The 20,525-nt window shown below is 41.1% G+C and overlaps 1 protein-coding gene across 1 annotated transcript in view; it reads left to right on the forward strand.

Annotated features, from left to right (window-relative positions):
• DTWD2 (DTW domain containing 2) overlaps positions 1-20,525 on the forward strand; it is a 96,289-nt gene that overhangs the window by 43,533 nt on the left and 32,231 nt on the right. Inside the window, exons 2-4 of the mRNA XM_081930765.1 lie at positions 1,939-2,029; positions 3,062-3,156; positions 13,615-13,804. Coding sequence (XP_081786891.1) covers positions 1,939-2,029; positions 3,062-3,156; positions 13,615-13,804 — 376 coding nt within the window. The remainder of the gene's footprint in view (positions 1-1,938; positions 2,030-3,061; positions 3,157-13,614; positions 13,805-20,525) is intronic.

The raw sequence follows: 20,525 nt of genomic DNA on the forward strand, positions 1-20,525 counted from the left end.
AATATAATTTTAATTGTCTAATGTAAGTATAAGCATAAATAGTTAACACCACTGGATGTTTCTTTAATGAGATTGTATTTGAACAGAAAATGTGCAGTAACTATAGAAGTTACTATAGGAATTCATAAGGTGTGTGTTGATCTTCAGACTTTGTAGCGTTTGGCTTTCTCTCACTTTCTCTCTTTTGGGCTGTTGAACTCCTAAGTATCTTTTACTGTTTAGTGAAATTGATTTCCTTCAATATGTGACATGACTTCTGATTGAATCACAAATGAGCTGCTGCCATCATTCAATCAGAAACATCTGCTTTCTAATATTACAGACGTTGGATTGGGTCCAAATAATCTGCTGGGTGAGTGGAAGCACTTATGCTAGGGGTAGGAATGTCAATTTCACACCTACCTCTTTCTGTGCTCCCTAAAAACCCATGCTGGAAAGTTGTAGATCTGCCATCTTCAGCATTTTGTACCACCCCCTCCCGCTCAGGTAAATGTACTAGAAGACCCTCAGAGGTATAGGTTCTCCTTCCAGATGTACAACAAAATCTTAATACCTTGCTGAAGTACCTCTGTGTCTGTTCTGTGCCTGGGTGGGAGATTTATATTTGATTTAAATATTTGTATTCCATTTTTCCAGTGACAAATTCCAAGCTCCAAGTGGCTCACAACCACTATACTGTCAAACACAATAAAGCAAATTAACAACAAATCTCTCAAAATGATTTGCGCAATTCCATAAAGTCATAGTGCGGTAATTCAAAATATCAGAAAATATAAGAAATTATTTATCAAAATGATTAATACAGTTCAACAAAGTCATAGCAACTGTGTACATCACATGGTGTTCCACTGAAAGAAAGTGGGATATAAATTTAAGAACGTCTAAGACATTATGGACTTCCTTTCTGTAGGACTATCAGGGCCGACCCTGCTATTGGGCAGAGTGATTTTATGTGTTATGAAAAGTGAGCAAATTGTGAGTTACATAATTTATTATTGATGTATTTATTCACTTCTGGGAGAAAGTGCTTGTGGGATTTTCCGTCTTGGAGGAAAATAACTTGGCCAACCTTGTATACTATGCTCCAAGATTTGGGAGAGAAGATGCTATTTTCTATTCCACCTCAGGCAGTACAATGTGTTGGTTCAGTGCTGACATCTATGCCATACTGAGTGATGGTGCCTTGCTGAAAGCTACATGATGACCTTTGTGGCAAGGATTTGAACACGTTGCTGGAACCATTCATCCTCATTTAGTTTCTCTGGTGTGAAGAATGAATGAATGGTAGATGCAGACTTCTGAGCTCTTCTTTTGTACAATCCTCAATGACAAACGTAAGGGCAGAAGCAGTGCTCTGTAGATTAACCCTAAATGATAGGTATGGTTTCTGAACACATGGTCTTATATCGGTGGAAGTTGGTGTGTTCAGGCAAGTTTAAAAATTACTATGCTTGGAGGGTGCGTGTACAAGTCAAATATTTCCAACTCTTCAGTGTTTCTGAATTTTCACCTAAGAGTCTGTTTGCTTGTTTTAGAGCGCTACAGAACCACACAGTTGTTTGGGTTTTTTCAAACGTAGCAGAAAAGCACTCAGGCAAAGATGCACATGTTACATAATAAAACTGCATTATGTATTAACTCCTGCTATAAATATATGCCTGCCAACCTAGCAGTTCAAAAGCACCTCCGGGTGCAAGTAGATAAATAGGGACTGCTTACCAGCGGGAAGGTAAACGGCTTTCCGTGTGCTGTGCTGGCTCGCCAGATGCAGCTTATCACGCTGGCCACGTGACCCGGAAGTGTCTGCAGACAGCGCTGGCTCCCGGCCTATAGAGTGAGATGAGCGCACAACCCTAGAGTCTGGCAAGACTGGCCCGTACGGGCAGGGGTACCTTTACCTTATAAATATATATATTTCTACTCCTTTCTATCCTATAGCCGTCCTGAGAAGGTGTGTTTGTGTCCATTCTTGCCAGTCCACCCACTGAAAGTCTCCACCTGTTTATATATCATCCAGCATCCAGCTGAGGTGAGTAATGTTGTGGGAAATGCAAAGGTTCAACTAGCAAGTTAGCTCAGCAAACAGGAAATAACGCAAGTGAAAACTGGCTTAAGCCCTGTGAAATCCAGTCACTTTTAAAGCTGTTACCAACCTCAGCGACAGTCTCTAACTTTATATGCTAAAGCTTACTTGTTTTGTGTTTGCTCAAGCTGTTTGCTGTTTTCTCCTGTGATGAGAAAAATAGTGCAGTTTAGTACAGTGGTGCCTCGCAAGACGAAAATAATCCGTTCCGCGAGTCTCTTCGTCTAGCGGTTTTTTTGTCTTGCGAAGCAACCCTATTAGCGGTTTAGCAGCTTAGCGGCTATTAAGGGCTTAGCGGCTAAAAGGCTATTAGCGGCTTAGGAAAAGGGGGGGAAAGCGAAAAAAATTGCAAGACTTGCAAGACGAAAACGTCTTGCGAAGCAAGCCCATAGGGAAATTCGTCTTGCGAAGCGCATCAAAAAACGGAAAACCCTTTCGTCTAGCGGGTTTTTCCTCTTGCAAGGCATTCGTCTTGCGGGGCACCACTGTACATACTTCCTTTCTTTCATTGTAGCTCTTTTGATTATTGGTTTGCAGATATTTCTGATTTTAAGTTTGAAATAACTTTCCTTCACTTTATTTTTTCTGCCAGCTAGAAATAGTTATGTTATACTGTATATCATATCTCCCAATCAACACACATTATTGTTGCAAGCTTCACACAGCACATGGTTATTAGGCATTGCACAAATACTGTAAATACAAATATAGGTATGTGTGGTTAATTTCCTGAATATTTTTGTTTTCCTTCTTTGTACAAGTTCAGGTATATGTTTGCTTGGTAATAGGTTGGACCCAATTGTTTGGGGATAGGTATACCATTATTTTGCCAAGGGATAATGGTTTTTAGAGGTTTTCTTCCTTATCCTGTGAGTCGTAGTGTTTTCAGGTTTATAATACAGGCAAATCCAGTTTTGCATGTGTTCAAAGAATGACGTAAATCTCTTTGTTTTGTTTTTATAATCATATGAACTGAAGGAAAGTAGAGTATTACGAACTGTACCCCTTCTGGCTGCTTGTCTACCTGAAGAAAAATGCAAAGTCTTGATTGGTCGTCGCTTCAGTGAAGACAGGTAAGGAGCACTGATAGTTTAACTTCCATTTATTCTATGAGCAGTTACTCATAATTGTAAGTTAACTTTGTGTTAATTGGCTCAGTGTTTTATAGTGCACATACAATGAAGGTGAAACAAGCTAATGTACCAATGTGCCTAAACGAAATAAAACAAATTTTAGACACTCCCAAGCAAATGGCAATTCTTCTTTTTACATCTCCATCTCCGAATCCATCATTCATTCCCTGTTTATTTACTATATGAATTCCTTCAGATCTGCTTCTTGGCTTTTTGCTATATATCTGATATATATATATATATAATCTTTGTCCAGTTAGTTGACGGTGCCTCACATAAATGTGTGTTTCACTGCCATTTTATTTGAGTAGGATTCACCTAAGTTGTTGCGTACATGAAACAATGTCTGCTCACACAGTAAGACAGGCATGGCCAAACTTGGCCCTCCACCTGTTTTGGGACTACAGCTCCCATCATCCCTAGCTAACAGGACCAGTGGTCAGGGATGATGGGAACTGTAGTCCCAAAACATCTGGAGGGACAAGTTTGGCCATGCCTGCAGTAAGAATTTCCGGTCTCCTGCCTGCTCTACGCCACTGCACCCCCTAAATTTGTTTTGGCAGGTTGGGGGAACCCTCAGAACAGGTTTAGGGGATGTGTGGGGTGGGAGCAGTGGGAGGAAACTCTCACTGCATGAGTAGCCCATGCATGGATACCACCCTATGTTCACATCTAGTATAAGACTCTGGCTTTGCGTCAGGTTTGCATCCATTCCAAACTTCTAAGTCACATATCTCCTAACTCTGTGGGGGGATATATAGATTTTTTTGCCCATGAGGAGCAGACTGCAATGTTGACTTCACTCAGCGGTATATCACAGGTGAAACCACCAACGCTTCTGAGTCCCTCTGTTAGCAGGATCCACTGGAGGGAGTCAAAACTCCCTTCCTCCAGCAGGCACTGCTAGCAGAGGGACTCACGAGTGGCGGTGGTGGTTTCACCAGAGATATGTAAAGGACCCCTGGATGGTTAAGTCCAGTCAAAGGCGACTATGGATGAGCAGCACTCATCTTGCTATTAGGCCGAGGGAGAGGGTATTTGTCCACAACCGACTTTCCGGGTCATGTGGGCAGTATGAATAAATCACTTCTGGCGCAACAGAATACCGTGACAGAAACCAGAGCGCATGAAAATGTCGTTTATCTTCCTGCCGCAGTGATACCTACTTATCTACTTGCACTGGCATGCTTTCGAACTGCTAGGTTGGCAGGAGCTGGGACAGAACAACGGGAGCTCACCCCGTCACGGGGATTCGAACTGCCGACCTGACCTTCTGATCAGCAAGCCCAAGAGGCTCAGTGGTTTAGAGCACTGGAGCTGTCTCAGCTGGGAAGTGGGGACTTTCCCAATCCCCAGCTGAGCTGCACAAACATATGCTGCGTTGTCCCAGCCTGCGAGCCCCTGGGTAAAACCGCCGCAAGGTGAGAGCTGGGGCAGTTTCACCCAGTGTCTCACGGGCAGAGGCCAATGCATATTGTTTTTTCAACATCGCGGTATATCGCCAAACCGTTTGGCTGGTGATACACCGCCATGTTGAAAAGCTGATATTGCCCAGCCCTGCTCTGGGCAATGTGTTATCATCTAGATGTCTACTGATCAGGATGCAAGTTACTTCTCTTTTCTCAAGGAAATAAACCAGGGGTCAGCAACCATTTTCAGCTGTGGGCCAGTCCACCGTCCCTCAGACCATGTGGGGGGCCCGACTATATTTTGAAGAAAAAAATGAACGAATTCCTATGCCCCACAAATAACCCAGAGATGCATTTTAAATAAAAGCACACATTCTGCTCATGTCAAAACACCAGGCAGGCCCCACAAATAACCCAGAGATGCATTTTAAATAAAAGCACACATTCTGCTCATGTAAAAACACCAGGCAGGCCCCACAAATAACCCAGAGATGCATTCTAAAGAAAAGCACACATTCTACTTATGTAATAACACACTCATTCCTGAACTGTCTGCAGGCCAGATTTAGAAGGCAATTGGGCCGCATCCTGCCCCCAGGCCTTGGGTTGCCTACACTGTGTAATAATCTATAAATGCAAGAATTAGTATTAGTAACACCTGAACCTGTTTGTGGAATCTAAGGCATCTCAACCCCTTTTAAGCTACTCTTTTTTAGTGTTCAGCTGTTACCTCATTAGAGACCACACATGGTATTTGCATCTACTGAGTTTTCCACCAGTTTGGGTTATTATTATTATCATTATTTAACGAATTTATATATCGCCCTATACTCGGGGGGTCTCACTGCGGTTCACAGAACAAAATGAAGATATAAAACCACAAAATACATAATAAAAATAAAAAGAATAACCCAATAGCCTCCCCTCCTTTCTGGCTCATGGCTAGCATCCTTTGTATCTCCCTAGTTCTTGGTCCTCTAACCAGAGCCATCTTCAGAACAGAGTGCCCTTTGCACAAACCTCTTGTCTTCTGTCTTTAGTGAAGTTCTAGCCCAGTTTATCCTGCTTACACCTAGGTAGTTGCACTCCCTAGTCTGTCACTATTTAGAGAATTGCCACCTGAGGAATTCCAACGCTGAGTCACAACCACTGAATGAAAAGGCGCTGGAAATGTCTCTTCAAGGGCTGGAGGTAGAATAAATGTGATGGCATGAGCGGGAAAGATAAGATGTTTTGAGAAGTACGGAGAAATGAAGCAAATCACGCCTCAGCCCAAAGGCACACTGAAGCAGCATAACATGCACCTCAAGATCAAATTTTAGATTTCATAGTGCCTACTATTGCTCAGTGTAATCTTCTGGCAGAAATCTTTTGAAAGAAATGTTATTAACTTCATAGCACGGGGGGGGGGGAGGAAACACCAAGCATTTTATCTATTTACCGTCATGCTGAATTTAAAGTATTTCATAAATAAATAAAGCTATATCCTGTAATGTATAATACTTTATTTAATTATCATTGTGTATTTTTGGCCAAGTGCTTGTTCTATTATTCATCATGAAAGTTCTGATGAAGTAGTGAAACTATTATCCTAGGATTTATTTAACTCTTTTAAGAGATATTTTTACAAGCATTTTTTAAATCATCAACCCTTTTTCAGTTGAACAGTAGAGTATCCTAATACAGTTGTGCCTCGGTTCTCTAATGAAATCCATTTGGAAACTGAGGCGCAGCTACCCATTGGTTGCAAGAGCTTCTTGCACTCTGTGGAAGCCATGTCGCATGTTCGGGTTCTGAAAAACGTTTGACAATGGAAGCATTTACTTTCAGGTTTTTGGTGTTTGAGAATCGACACGTACAACAACGGAGGCGTTCGGGAACTGAGGTTCCACTGTACTTTAAAGCAAACACTACCAACAGATTAGTAATAAAATAATCAATTTTTCATGTCATTAAGTTATTTTATTGGAGCTTTAAGGGTGATTTTGCACTTGGTTAAGCAAACGTTGGTGCTAATTAAATTCTTTGAAAGCCATTTCTCTATATTATCATAGTTCTGCATTTTTATTTTTATGAAGCTAAAATAAGCCCATTTGTTTTTCTGATATCATATATATATATATACATATATACTCCTTTTATTATTTTGGCATCTTTTTAAAGGTCCCCCCAAGACCTTCAATTATTATTTTAATAAATTAAAATGCTATTGATGTTTCAGAGGTACTTACAAGAACAGAATCTTCATATTTTGTGCAGACAAAAAACAAAACAAATCTAAATCTTCAAAATTCATCACAGATCAACCTGAAAATCAATCTGAAAAGTTTTCTATAAACTTGCAGTACTGAACTGCTGAAGTACAACAAAAATGTATTGGAAATTGTAATGGTTCTAGGGGTTGCTCGTGCGTAAGTTGCCGCCACTCCTGGCTAGGTTACCTGGTTGAACCCTTTCTGTCTGGACAGCCTTTCACTTCGTGGCTGTCTCAGTCGCTGGCAGAATCCGTCAGTGGGCGTTTCTTGAACCTCTTCCAGCAAAGAAGTTCTTTGACGCCAAGTCTCCTTCTACTCTCCCTGTGCAGAAGTCTTCTGCGCAGGGAGGGTGTGGGCAGCGGAGTACCCGTGCTCTCCCCGCTGGTCTCCGGTGAAGAGTCCTGGAGCCTCCTCTCCGATTCCCCCATCTGCCGCCCTTCTCCACTGGTGTTACGCCGATTTCCTTCCCCAGCAGATGGGCTGCCTCTCTCCCTACTGGGACCCTCTCCGGCATCCCTCTGGAGCCTTCCCTCCGCCTCTAGCTCCGATGGCAGTTCCCTGACAGAAATGAACAAGTTTAGTGGGGGGACACATTGAAAAGCTGCTGAGACTTTGCAGAATGAGCAAGAGTTTACTTCTCCAAATTCAAGGTGGAATGCTTGTGTCTATAGAGGAAATCTGAATAAAATAAAATAAATGTAGCTCTCAAGAGCAGTTTTGTGGTGATGGTGCCAACTAATTATGTGATGTATTTTACTGAGCGCATTGGCCATAGACAATAAGTATGGTAACTATCCTAGGAAAAATATAACTTTAGAGATAGAATGCAGAGAGTAATCCCTTTCTATGTTATCAAAGTTTGTTTCCTTTTTGCCAAAAAGAGATGCCTAAAAATAGAAGAGAATGGCAAATATAATCTGGGGTTTTCTTTATGAAATATAAGTCTGTAGTCACAACTTGGCATTACAACAGACAGCATTTTAGATTTTAAAAATTCTGCTCAGGAAAGCAAAAATATATCCAGGAATAGCATGAAATCCCTGTCCTTTCTTAGATGAAATTGCATGGCCGTCTCAGCCCTGTCTTAAAAGTGGAGCAGCATTCTAAGCGGCAAAGAAAAATGTAGTTCTATATGATAAAAAATATGGCTTCCAAAACAAAAAGGACTTAGAATTTTAATCTCTCTTTCAAGATGGGTTTTGAAAATTCCCACACCGCCCTACAAGTATCTATATGCATTCTGAAATGGAAATTCTTCTGCTGATATATCGGCAAAGGAGTCTGGTTTCTTGTCAATTTGCCACAACACACCATCCACAAATGTATGGAGGACCATTTATACTCATATCAACCTGGCTCTGCACCAAGATCTTTGGAAACCATTCTGCATGGTTTCCATACTGTCTGAGATGGGGTAGGTAGCAGTTAGGGAGAGGCCCTCATCAGTTGTTGCTTCCCACTTACGAATTTTGCCCCTTGAGGCTCATCTGGTACCTATAGAGATGTGTTTTTAAAAAATTAAAAATCTAGACTCTTTAACTCAGGCATAGGCAACCTTGGCCCTCTAGATGTTTTCGGACTACAATTCCCATCATCCCTGACCACTGGCCCTGTTAGCTAGGGATCATGGGAGTTGTAGTCCCAAAACATCTGGGGGGCCAAGGTTGCCTGTGAAAAGTATGTTCATTTTGGGGTTGAGAGGACCAAAGAAGGGAGCATGTTCCTGTGTATGTAGACCAGTTCTGTGAAACATGCACCACTTCTGTGGAGACATTTCCTTCTGGCTTCTCATATCAGTTGAGGATTACGATAAAGGCGCAAAACCCACTTTCATTTATTTTTAGTAATGCTCAGTCCTTAGCGGCTGGAAAATGCTTGAAGTGGAGTACCTCTGCCTCAATCAACGCTTTCCGTTTGTCCTCAGTTTACATTGAAGCAGCTGCCAGGCTTTTCTCAGCCTCTTTGAAGCACATAAGGCTCAAGAGGAAAGTCCTTTCTTTGTAAGAAAATCACATGTGTATATAGAATGCAACTTTTATTTTTCCCTTTACATCCCGAGATGTAAGATCTTTACAAATCTGGCTCTGATCTGGAGGGGCAGGGGAATGTTGAATTTTGGGGTTCCCCCTCCCTGTGATTCCTTGAGTCTTGGGAACTTCAAAAAGGATGAAGCCACTCTGATTGAAGTGGGATTTACTATTCAAACACCTGCCACTCTTTGGTACTGCAATATCCTTGTTTCATGCTTTGTTTCATAACGGTGTTCCAGTCTTCTATGGATTCACTCCTGCATAGGCTGATACAGTAGGACAGATTTTTTGTTTTGTTAATTTAAGTAATCTCTATGTTAAACACAAACCATTGAAGCTTTTATTTTAATAGTTAATACAGTGGTACCTCGGGTTATAGATTCTTCAGGTTATGTGTTTTTGGGTTGCACACTGCGCCAAACCTGGAAGTACCGGAACGGGTTACTTTTGGGTTTCGGCGCTTGCGCGTGCGCAGAAGTGCTAAATTGCGCTTTGGGCATGCGCAGAAGCGGCAAATCATGACCGCGCGTGCTCAGACGCAGCGCTACGGGTTGCGAACGTGCCTCCCGCACGGATCAAGTTCGCAACTCGAGGTTCCACTGCACTACTGTATGATTGGCTCAGGGATGAATGTCTTCTCAGGAGCTCCCTCAGCTCTGTGATTCTCTAGTTGCAAGCCTTTGGCTTGTCAATAAGGAGGACTTCTAAAATGATCAAACCAGTTTCTTTTGCTAAGTTGATAGCCTTCTCCAGGTCTGTTAAGTATCTCTTCCTAGTTGGTAAAATATGATTCTCTTAATCTCTTTTTTTTATAATAATATTTATTAAAATTTTGTTTAGACAGTAAAGAACATACAGAATAACATATAATTTTCCAATATCCACATTTCATTCCCCTCCTTGGACTTCCTCGCAACTCTCGTTCCTGCATTCCAAAATCTTAAATTTTTCCAGCAATTTATTAACTTGTTTCAATTCTTATAATATAATTTTCGAATATTATATTCCTAATTTTAGATAATTTAGATCACAGTTTTAAAGACTTAGTTTTAACATAGTATTTATCCAAAATTTGTCTTTTCTTTTAATTACTTTTAAGTTCATATTCCTTTTAACTAATTTATTGGTACCATGTTGTTGCTAATCTTACATCTTTCTTAGCATTCATACAGTTTGCAATGTTTTTGTAAATAGTCCTTAAATTTCTTCCAATCCTCCTCTACGGCTTCTTCTCCCAGGTCTCGGATTCTGCCAGTCATTTCCGCCAGTTCCATATAGTCCATCAGTTGCATCTGCCATTCTTCCAGTGTGGGCAAATCTTGGGTTTTCCAGTATTTAGCGATGAGTATCCTTGCTGCTGTTGTAGCATACATAAAAAAAGCTCGGTCTTTCTTTTGCACCCTCTGGCCGACAATGCCCAGAAGAAAGGCCTCTGGTTTCTTAGGAAAGGTATACTTAAATATCTTTTTCAACTCATTATATATCATTTCCCAGAAAGCCTTAACTCTAGGGCAGGTCCACCAGAGGTGAAAGAACGTTCCTTCAGTTTCTTTACATTTCCAACATTTATTATCTGACAAATGGTATATCTTTGCAAGCTTGACTGGAGTCATGTACCACCTGTATATCATTTTCATAATATTTTCTTTCAAGGCATTACATGCCGTGAATCTCAGGCCGGTGGTCCATAACTTTTCCCAGTCAGCAAACATGATATTGTACCCTATGTCCTGTGCCCATTTTATCATAGCTGATTTGACCGTTTCATCTTGTGTGTTCCATTTTAGCAACAAGTTATACATTCTTGAAAGTATCTTAGAACTGGGTTCTAACAGTTCTGTTTCTAACTTTGATTTTTCCACCTGGAATCCTATCTTTTTGTCCATGATTCTCTTAATCTCAGGTGGTGGGTTTGAGCCCCATATTGGGCATAAAGATTCCTGCATTGCAGGGGTTTGGACTAGATATCCCTCGTGGTCCCTTCCAACTCTGCAATCCTACGATTTTAATGTAAGCTAAGTAGCAGCTGACATATTGAGGTGGCAGTGCTTACTTAGCCGCCCAGAGTGGCTGGGGAGACTCACCCAGATGGGCAGGGTATAAATAATATATTATTATTATTATTATTATTATTATTATTATTATTATTATTATTACCCCCATCCTCCCGACAGCTGTGTTGCTGCTGATTACTAGGAGGAACAGGCAGCGGTGGAGGAAGCTGCTCGGGCGCCTGGGGCGGGGCGAGCCACCCTTAGGGGCAGGGCGCACCGCGGGGCCTCTGGAGTCTGCCTGCCTCTTCCCACTCAGCTGTCCTATAGCTGGGGGGAGGGAGATGCAGTGGGCAGACCGTTTGGGCAGCGCGGAGCCTGTGGGTGCCCAAGCCACTGCGTCTCTCCCACTGCAGGCCCCGTGATGAGTGCCGCCCGGCATTTTGTCACCCCTCTAAGTGGTGACACCCCGGGCGGACCACACACCCCCACCTCCTTCCTCCGCCCCTGGCAGCAGGGAGGTTGGCAAAGCGATCCTGTTGATCTCACTGACCTCTCTATTGCCTTACCCCTCTCCTACCCAGTAAGCAACAGTGACTCTGTCAGGAGGTCAGGTGAGTACTGCTGCTGAACCATGCCGTCCACTACTAGCTAGGACTATAAGTTGTCACAGAAACTAGCTACAGTGGGCGGGAGGCGTGCCTTTCTCCTCCCCTATCGTGGCTGGAGGTGGTGTCATCAAGCCTTGTTGGCATGTGGCTGGAAAACCAGCAAAGAACCCTGTAGCACCTTAAAGAGCAACAGAGGTATTATGACACAAGCTTTGCGGGCAAAGTGTGTTTCATCGCATCCTGGGAAATGCATATATAACTGTAGAGGAAAAAGTGTAAACTGTGAGACCAGAGGGAAACCTAATGTAAAATGAAAAAGAAAATGCGCCAAGGTTAAAAGCATGTAAAATAGGCACTGTGGCCATTCATAAAGTTGTGTTGATGAGAATGCAGACATCCTGGCATAGATATAAATTAACAATTCAACATTAAATGTGTTTAATGCATTGTTCGGTGTTCCTAAATCTAAGAGCTGAATGCAGTCATTGGATCATTTTATAGCAACCGCCACTCCCTAATGTCCATACATGGTTTTTGCTGCCTCTGAAGGAATGAAACTGTTCCACCATTTTATGTTTTCTTCTTTCTTATAAAATGGTTGGCTGCTTCCTTTTTTTTTTTTTAGAGGTCTACATTATACAGGAGGGTTCAAAGTTAAGCCTGAGAATTTGCCAAAGGGAAATGAAACTTATAGATTTAATGGGGGGAAAGATGTTTGGGGAAATAGAAACTATACCAAGGTTCCACTTCCCCCTCTGATTGACTAAGACATTTAGGGAGGGAGTTGAAATAATTTACATATAGGGAAGAAAAAGAGAGAGGGGGGAATATGCTATAGGGTAGAGAGAAAGAGTTGAGGCACGGGAAGCTAGTACAATTGGAGCAATGTAAAAGGAAAAGCCTAAAGAGAAGACTGCAAATGAAACTAGTCCCTGAATTCTGAAACAGATGGATATTGATAAACACAGTCTTGTCTGCGCTTAGGATCAGTTTGCCTTGTATTATTATGCTCTAATGGGGAATGGTTCAATTGTTTTATAAAATAGGTGTTTCTTTAAGAACATCTTTTTCCAGATTGTGTTACCCTGTAAAAACCATAAGTTGAAAATTGTGGTTTTTGAGTTTAAACAACCCGACCCCATGCCCAGTTGCCTTCCAAGTCTAGCCAATAGAGAGGGTTGACTGGGACATTAAAAAAATAATACTTCCAAAGATCAAAGAGCTGTTTCATGAAGGCAGCCAAGGAAAGAAGATAAAAAGGTAAAGGGAACCCTGACCGTCCAGTCGTGGCTGAATCTGGGATTGCAGGCGCTCATCTCGCTTTATTGGCCGAGGATGCTGGCTTACAGCTTCCGGGTCATGTGGCCAGCATGACTAAGCCGCTTCTGGCTAACCAGAACAGCACACGAAAACGCCGTTTACCTTCCCGCTGGAGTGGTACCTATTTATCTACTTGCACTTTGACATGCTTTCGAACTGCTAGATTGGCAGGAGCAGGGACCGGGCAATGGGAGCTCACACCATCGTGGGGATTCGAACCACCGACCTTCTGATCGGAGGCTCTGTCCTAGACTCTGTGGTTTAACCCACATCGCCACCCGTCTCCAAGGAAAGAAGATACCTGCTTGCTAACAGTGGGGAAGTCAGCAAAAAAGGAGGGGTTGGCAGAGCTGGTTTGCTTGTTTCCTGTCCCTCTTCTGGGGAAGTCTGGTCCATCACACTGCTCCTTGCACCCCACTATTGTTCTGCCTCCAAAGGCTATCAGCTTTCTGCAGTCTCATTCACCAAGGTAATAGGAGTGCAATACACAGGTTTCTTTCCCTATGCATTTAGGTAGTCCTTGAGAGAAAATGGTGTTGGGTGGAATTATTTGGGGAAGATTGTAAATAAGTAGTTTCATTCTGAAGAATGAAGAATTGGAGTTTCCTAAGCCAGTGGGGCTAAGTATGTTAAACAGATTTCATATGTGTGAATACTTAGAATCCAGGTTTATCATGAGGCGAAATGGGATAGGCAGGATCGAAAAAGACGAGCAAGTTCTATATTTGTACTCAGAAAGAAAGAAAGAAAACACTAAAGTCATTTTTTCAATATTTCTGTAGGTACCCTGAGCTGGCATCTGTGTGCAGAAATAAAAATACCTTAATATTATATCCTGGAGCTGGAGCAGCAAATTTGGAAGAGGTCGACTTGAGCTCACCTGATCCCTATGTGATCATTATCATTGATGGAACATGGAGCCAGGCCAAAGATATATTCTTTAAGAACACCCTTTTTCGAATACCTAAACAGGTAAGGTTTAACACAGAGACTTAAAAATGAAGTGTGCTTCTGCCTGAGTCAGTTCCCTTTGCAGACACCTGCAACACAGCATTTGCATATACCTTTTATTATTAATTTAATATGGAAAATGCTGCTCCAAGTGCCCCCCCCCATGCAATTATGCTTGGAATTGTTAAAAGTTGTTACTGTTGTTGTTGAAAACAATTTAAAAAAAATAATCATTGGGGTAAAATTCTTGGAAGAGATGCTTGAATAACTCATGACTGGAGTTTTTGCTGACCAATGGCTTTACATATTCACATGTTGATGTAGTAGGAGGGTCCTCGACTCCTTTTAGTAGCTGAAATACTAGTCCTGTTTCATGTTGTTTTTACTCAACTACGCATTTGATCAATACCGTGACCTAAGAGAAATTTTTACAATGATGGCTTCTGCAGCAACACCTGGTATAATCTCTCTTCATCAAAAGTTATCTTCAGCAAAGGTAACCTTTGATTACATTGACAATAGCCCTTGTGTGCTTGATAGAAATTCCGCATTTAGTATGCTGTAAGCCTTTCTGACAGGTTTTAGATCAGGCTGAGAACTGCCAGGTCAGCAACTCACAGAAGTATAGAAAACTGCCTTATACAAGTCAGATCGTGGCTCTGTCTAGCTTGATAGTATCTTTATATTGACTGACAGCAATTCCACAGAGTTTTAGGAAGGAGTCTTCCCAGCCTTATCTGAAGATGTCAGGATCTGAACCTGGAACCTTCTTCATGAAAAGCATTTACTGTACCACCAAGCTGCAGTTCTTCCCCAAACCACAAGCCTTTTAATATTAAACGTAATATGAATTAATTTAGTTATTTTGTTTATAGAAAAATATTGCATCCTGCTTTTCTCCTGCGTTTGAAAAGTATCCTGCTTTCTGACTCCAAGAAGGGGTTGCAAATGAAGTATAAAACCACAAAGGTCAAAACCAAAATACTATTATCATGAAAGCAGTTGCAAAAAAAAAGCTAAAAGCAGCACCCCCCCCCCGGGCACAAAGAACACAGAAACTGGAGGTAATGATAAAGTAATTAAATTGATCAACAGCAAAATCGAAGGCTTTTTCTCCTTTAAAAAGAGTGTTCAAATGCCAGTGGAACACAAATAGAGGAGAAAGGAACAGTCGAGTAGGGAATTCCTCACAAAGGGCACTGTCTCAGAAAAAAAGAAAGGCAAAATGACATACAGTATATCCAGATTTGTGCTTCTACAGTGGTACCTCAGGTTACAGACATTTCAGGTTACAGATGCTTCAGGTTACAGACGCTTCAGCTTACAGACTCCGCTAACCCAGAAATACTACCTCGGGTTAAGAACTTTGCTTCAGGATGAGAACAGAAATCGCACGGTGGCAGCGGGAGGCCCCATTAGCTAAAGTGGTACCTCATGTTAAAAACGGACCTCCAGAATGAATTTAGTTCTTAACCCGAGGTACCACTGTACTGAGATTCAAGAATAGAGGCTAGAATGGAGGTCTGTGAATAGAATGCCTTATATCTCAATGTATGGCTTGGCTGGCTCAATTGGTTAGAGGGTGGTGGTGATAATGCCAAGGTTGCAGGTTTGATCCCCAAGTGGGACAATTGCATATTCCTGCATTGCCGGGGGTTGGACTAGATGATCCTCAGGGTCCCCTTCCAACTCTATAATTCTATGAATACTGATCGTCTGTGTAGTGTTCCAAGTGAGTAAGAATATATATATTTTTAAAAAAGATTCTCTACCACAAGTAAGGTTTGTTACCTTCTCATCCGTTTAATGTTTTGTTTTGCTTTTGTTTATTAGTTTTATTAATTTCAGAGTGGTTTTCATGGCCTAAATAAAGCCTGAGAGAAGAGCAACTTAAGTTAATGCATCCTGAAGCATTATATAGAGACATTTAAAAACAAAAATGAATTAATGCATCGTTCTAGCTCGCAAGCTCCATTAGTTATGCTGGTCCTTATAAAATTCTCATGCAATGTAAAATTCTCATGCAATTTATTAATACGTTCCTTCCGCATATCATTTTTATTCTTCTGTTACAATTTCTTTTTTTAAAAAATTGCTGAAGGTCTGCCCCAGTGGCATAGCGTGGGTTGTCAGCACCCGGGGCAAGGCAAGTAATTTGCGCCCCCTAACCCGTGGATTTGTGCCCCCTAACCCGTGGATTTGTGCCCCCTAACCCGTGGATTTGCGCCCCCTAACCCCCAGATGTTGCACTCGGTGCGGCCGGCCCCCCCTGCACCCCCCACGCTATGCCACTGATCTGCCCATATGTGGAACTGGAACCATCAGTACAGTTCTGAGTTTGGTCATCTTAAGCATGGTGAACGGGTGGCTGAGAATTTTGTCGCATAATCCTAATTGATTATAGGTTGTTCCTGCCCACCTCCCATGCGATTGGACCAGGATCTGGCCCTTACATCCTTCAGAGATGAGGGGCCCAGTCCTTGAAACAGTTTGGAGCCAGGTTTTCCAGTTTGAAGGGAGAGAGAATCCATCAAAGAATGGCAGAGTTTTGAGATGTGTGTTGGCATGTTTAGTGCGTTTTATGAAATTCAGTGGGGGTACAGGGTTTGTGAATGCAGACTTAGAGGATCTGCTCCCTGTTTAGGAGTGCATCTTTGCTTCCAACACAAGCTGCTTATATATTTGTAAAGTAAAACAAATATCACAAAGACACCGTAAGCCCCCAGTGCTTACTCAAAGGGTCTAAATCCTGTAGCATCGCTACTGGAACTTTCCACTATTTGTGGGGTAGGGAACACATTGTCTTGCTGTTATTGATATACTATTAAAAGCAGAAAATCTTGAATCCACATGTAAAAGAAATACAGTCGTACCTTGGTTTTTGAACAGCTTAGTTCTTCAACGTTTTGGCTCCCGAACGCCGCAAACCCAGAAGTGAGTGTTTCAGTCTGTGAACTGTTTTTGGAAGCCAAACGTCTGATGGGGCTTCCACAGCTTCTGATTGGCTGCAGGAGAAACCACACTTTGGTTTTTGAATGTTTTGGAAATCAAACGGACTTCCGGAACGGATTCCATTCGACTTCCAAGGTACGACTGTATAGGGTGGGGAATTAATAAGTCTAGCACTCTCTTAGCCAGTTTAGGATTGTGTTGTGCTTAAAACTTGTGATTGTACATCTCCCTTTTGGGTTTGAAGGAACTAGAAGTCAAGGTTCAGGAGAGTCTGCTATTAGTAGGTGCAGGCTGTAGAAGGGAACTACTATTGCTAAATCTATTTAATAATAAACTCATTTCTATTCAAGACATGCTTTTTTGAGAGATACCTTTAAACAACATAACAGATACAAGGAGCTCTCAGATCTTACCATAGCAACTAGCAACATGAGTTTTCTATGAGAAAAAAAAAAATTCACTCATTCATAAAGAAGCAGCTTGAGGAAATAAAGATCCCATACAACTAGGGCAAAGTTTATATGTACTGTGTTACTAAGATATTGGGCCACACTCCCTTCAGGCATGAATCTCCCAGGACATTCTATACAAGATCTCAAAGTAGCTGTTTTACTACAAAGGAATTTCAGAAATAGACTGGAAAGAGAAGCTGCTGAATTGCAACTTATTACCAAACTTAAAACCATGGAGAGACCTGGTCTGAACAAAGACATTGGATTCTTATCTCTTTATACATGACAAAGCCATTTTTCACCTTCTCTCCCCTTGCTTTTTCCTGTAAGACCTATTGCAGTCGTTAAGAGTCGTCAACAGGCTCATCACAGGTATCTGCCAATCACCCATTCCCACCACCCTTCTTAGTAATACCCCTCCCCACCTTCTCACTATATAGAAGGGTCTGGTGACTTCTGTTTCAGTGTATCTGAAGAAGTGTGCATGCACACGAAAGCTCATACCAAGAACTAACTTAGTTGGTCTTTAAGGTGCTACTGGAAGGATTTTTTTTTGTTTTGACTATGGCAGACCAACACGGCTACCTATCTGTAACTAGGCTAAAAATTGTTAAGAAGCAATAGCTACACAGATTGTGCCTGTTTGCTGTTGTTACAGAACCTGAATACTCATTAAGTGGTCAATTCACACAGTGAAAATTGATATGCTGAGAATATGGTCAGAGAGAGTCAGACAGAGGTTGGCATGTAAGGAAATGAATATTTCAGTTGCTTTGCTGCACTCCCAACACCTAATTCAGCCCTAGCTTTTTAATACAGCAAAATTACTTAGAATGGTTGGGTCATGGCATGGTAAAAAAATGTTTTTGGCTTGGTGTAAGGGGAAACAATCTTATAGTTTTTTCAACATTTATCACTAGTTGACCATAAAATGTAACCTGTCAAAAGTGTGTGTGTGTGTAAAATTTGCTAACCTGTCAGTGCTAAACTCAAACTAAGAGCTTTCTAATAACTTTATATCTCATTCTGCATTCATTAGCTGAAACCTCTTCGGAACTGTGCTAAACAGCTGAAAATGAGACATAATAACTGTCTGCAAAGTTCATAATAATGTTCTTTTTCATAAAATTTACATCTGAGGACTGTAATATCCGGCTGCTGCTATCGGTAAAAGTTATTGTTGCATGAACTGCAGCTTCCTTTTATGGCCCCAAAGATCAGCCAAACACAGGTTTAAAAAGCATCTCCCATATTTTACTGCCATTAATACAAAGGTTATATTATGACACTATTTTCTTATACTCAAGCTGTCTAACCCTTTGAGAGTAACCTGTATAACACAGAAGTAAAGCGCAATCTATGCTTTGCTTCTGCACAAAGTATGCAGTATTTCTTTCTTTCTCTAGAGAATTACTAAGATCTTCTTCTTTCAAAATAAGTTCTCTTTTTCTGCCAGCATTTATTTGCTTCTGAAGTTATTAAAGCAAGGTTTTTATTACTAGAAATAATTTAAATTTTAATATAACAGTTGCCACACAAAAACTTGCACTAGTTGCGGATTGCACTTTTGCCAAAAAGTACATCTGAGCAAATGTTGAAGCCAGAACTTTATGTTACATTAAACACAAGTCCATCTCTAAAATGACAATTGTGTGTTTAATTCCATTCTTCTCTTTCATAATGCCTCAGATTGCAATCCTATATTCACTTAACCTAGGAGTAAGTCTCATTAAATTTAATGGTACTTGCTTCTGAATAGGAATGTGTACGATAGTACTCTAAAACAAACCACATAGTACATTTTTCTCACATTCCTAGCAACAGATAACTCATAAAACACTTTCAACGTAATACTTGGAAGATGATAGACAGATAGATAGATAGATTATTTTAAATGAAAAAGATGTCAAACCTCCCAGATCTAGAAACTTCAGTTGTTTGTTAACAATGCAGCAGATGCTTCAACTGTTTGATATTTTTTGATACCATGTTTTATATATGCTGTAAGGCACCCAGAATGGCTGGGGAAACCCAGCCAGATAGGTGGGGTATACTACTACTACTAATAATAATAATAATAAAACGTTCATATGCATTTGTGCACACACTTTGAATTGGAATCAGTGATACTGAAAATCTCAGAGCTGTGGATTGTTTTTTGTGTATTCAAAATAGCTGACATACATATCTGTAGCAGAGGTAATTATCTATATTGTGATAGGGCTGATAAATAATAGCTTGCTATCAAAGGTACTTTGGATGTGGGTGGTGCTGTGGGTTAAACCACAGAGCCTAGGGCTTGCCGATCAGAAGGTCAGCGGTTTGAATCCCTGCGAAAGGGTGAGCTCCTGTTGCTTGGTCCCTGCTCCTGCCCACCTAGCAGTTTGAAAGCACTACAGAGTGCAAGTAGATAAATAGGTACCGCTCTGGCGGGAAGGTAAACAACATTTCTGTGCTCTGCTCTGGTTCACCAGAAGCAGCTTAGTCATGCTGGCCACATGACCCAGAAGCTGTACGCCGGCTTCCTCGGCCAATAAAGCGAGATAAGCACCGCAACCCCAGAGTCATCCGTGACTGGACGTAATGGTCAGGGGTCCCTTTACCTTTACCCAAGGTGCTTAGTGAATTTGAACCTTATCCAAGTCATAATCAGAGTATGACTTCTGAAATGGAAGAGAGAGGCAATTGTGGAGAGTTAAAATTTTCATTAAATTGTTGGAAGCTGCTTACATGCATAGTTCTCATGCTTGTTTCAGATTTATTGCTGTTTATCTTGCAGATGTTGATCAGATTTTCCACAGAAGAGCTTATAATTATGATTTAAACCTTTTCAGGAAGTCAAAGGGAATATATATCCAATAAATAAAATGCAAGATTCCTCTCATTTTCTTATCCTAAAGTGTAAGTGTTGTATATTCCAAGAAGCATAAAGAATGTTCTAGGACTATAACAAAACAGTTCCCCTTCCCTTTTACATGTAAATTATGTATATGCATTTTGTATTTCAGCATAAGAGTATTTCTGGCATACTATTTTTGCAAACAGCATTTCTTGCAGATAATCACATAAAATTACAGGTTTCTAAATGTATCCTCTGTATGAGAGATTCTGTTTTATTTTCAGGATGAGAGGTACATTTTATCGAACATGGCCTGCCTGCCTTTCCTCTTACATTTTTGCAGAAGTTAGTTCTGCTAAATTCAGTGGGATTTGCCATCTAAAAAGTGCCTCCAGCTTTTGTGTAGCCCCCCCCCCCCCCGTTCTCAGATTCTAAATAGTGCCATTTGAATATAGATATAGAAGAGAATAAGATTCCACATATTTTTCAAAATACATTT

This window comes from Podarcis melisellensis (genome assembly GCF_964234715.1).
Source record: "Podarcis melisellensis genome assembly, chromosome: 11".
NCBI lineage: Eukaryota > Metazoa > Chordata > Lepidosauria > Squamata > Lacertidae > Podarcis > Podarcis melisellensis.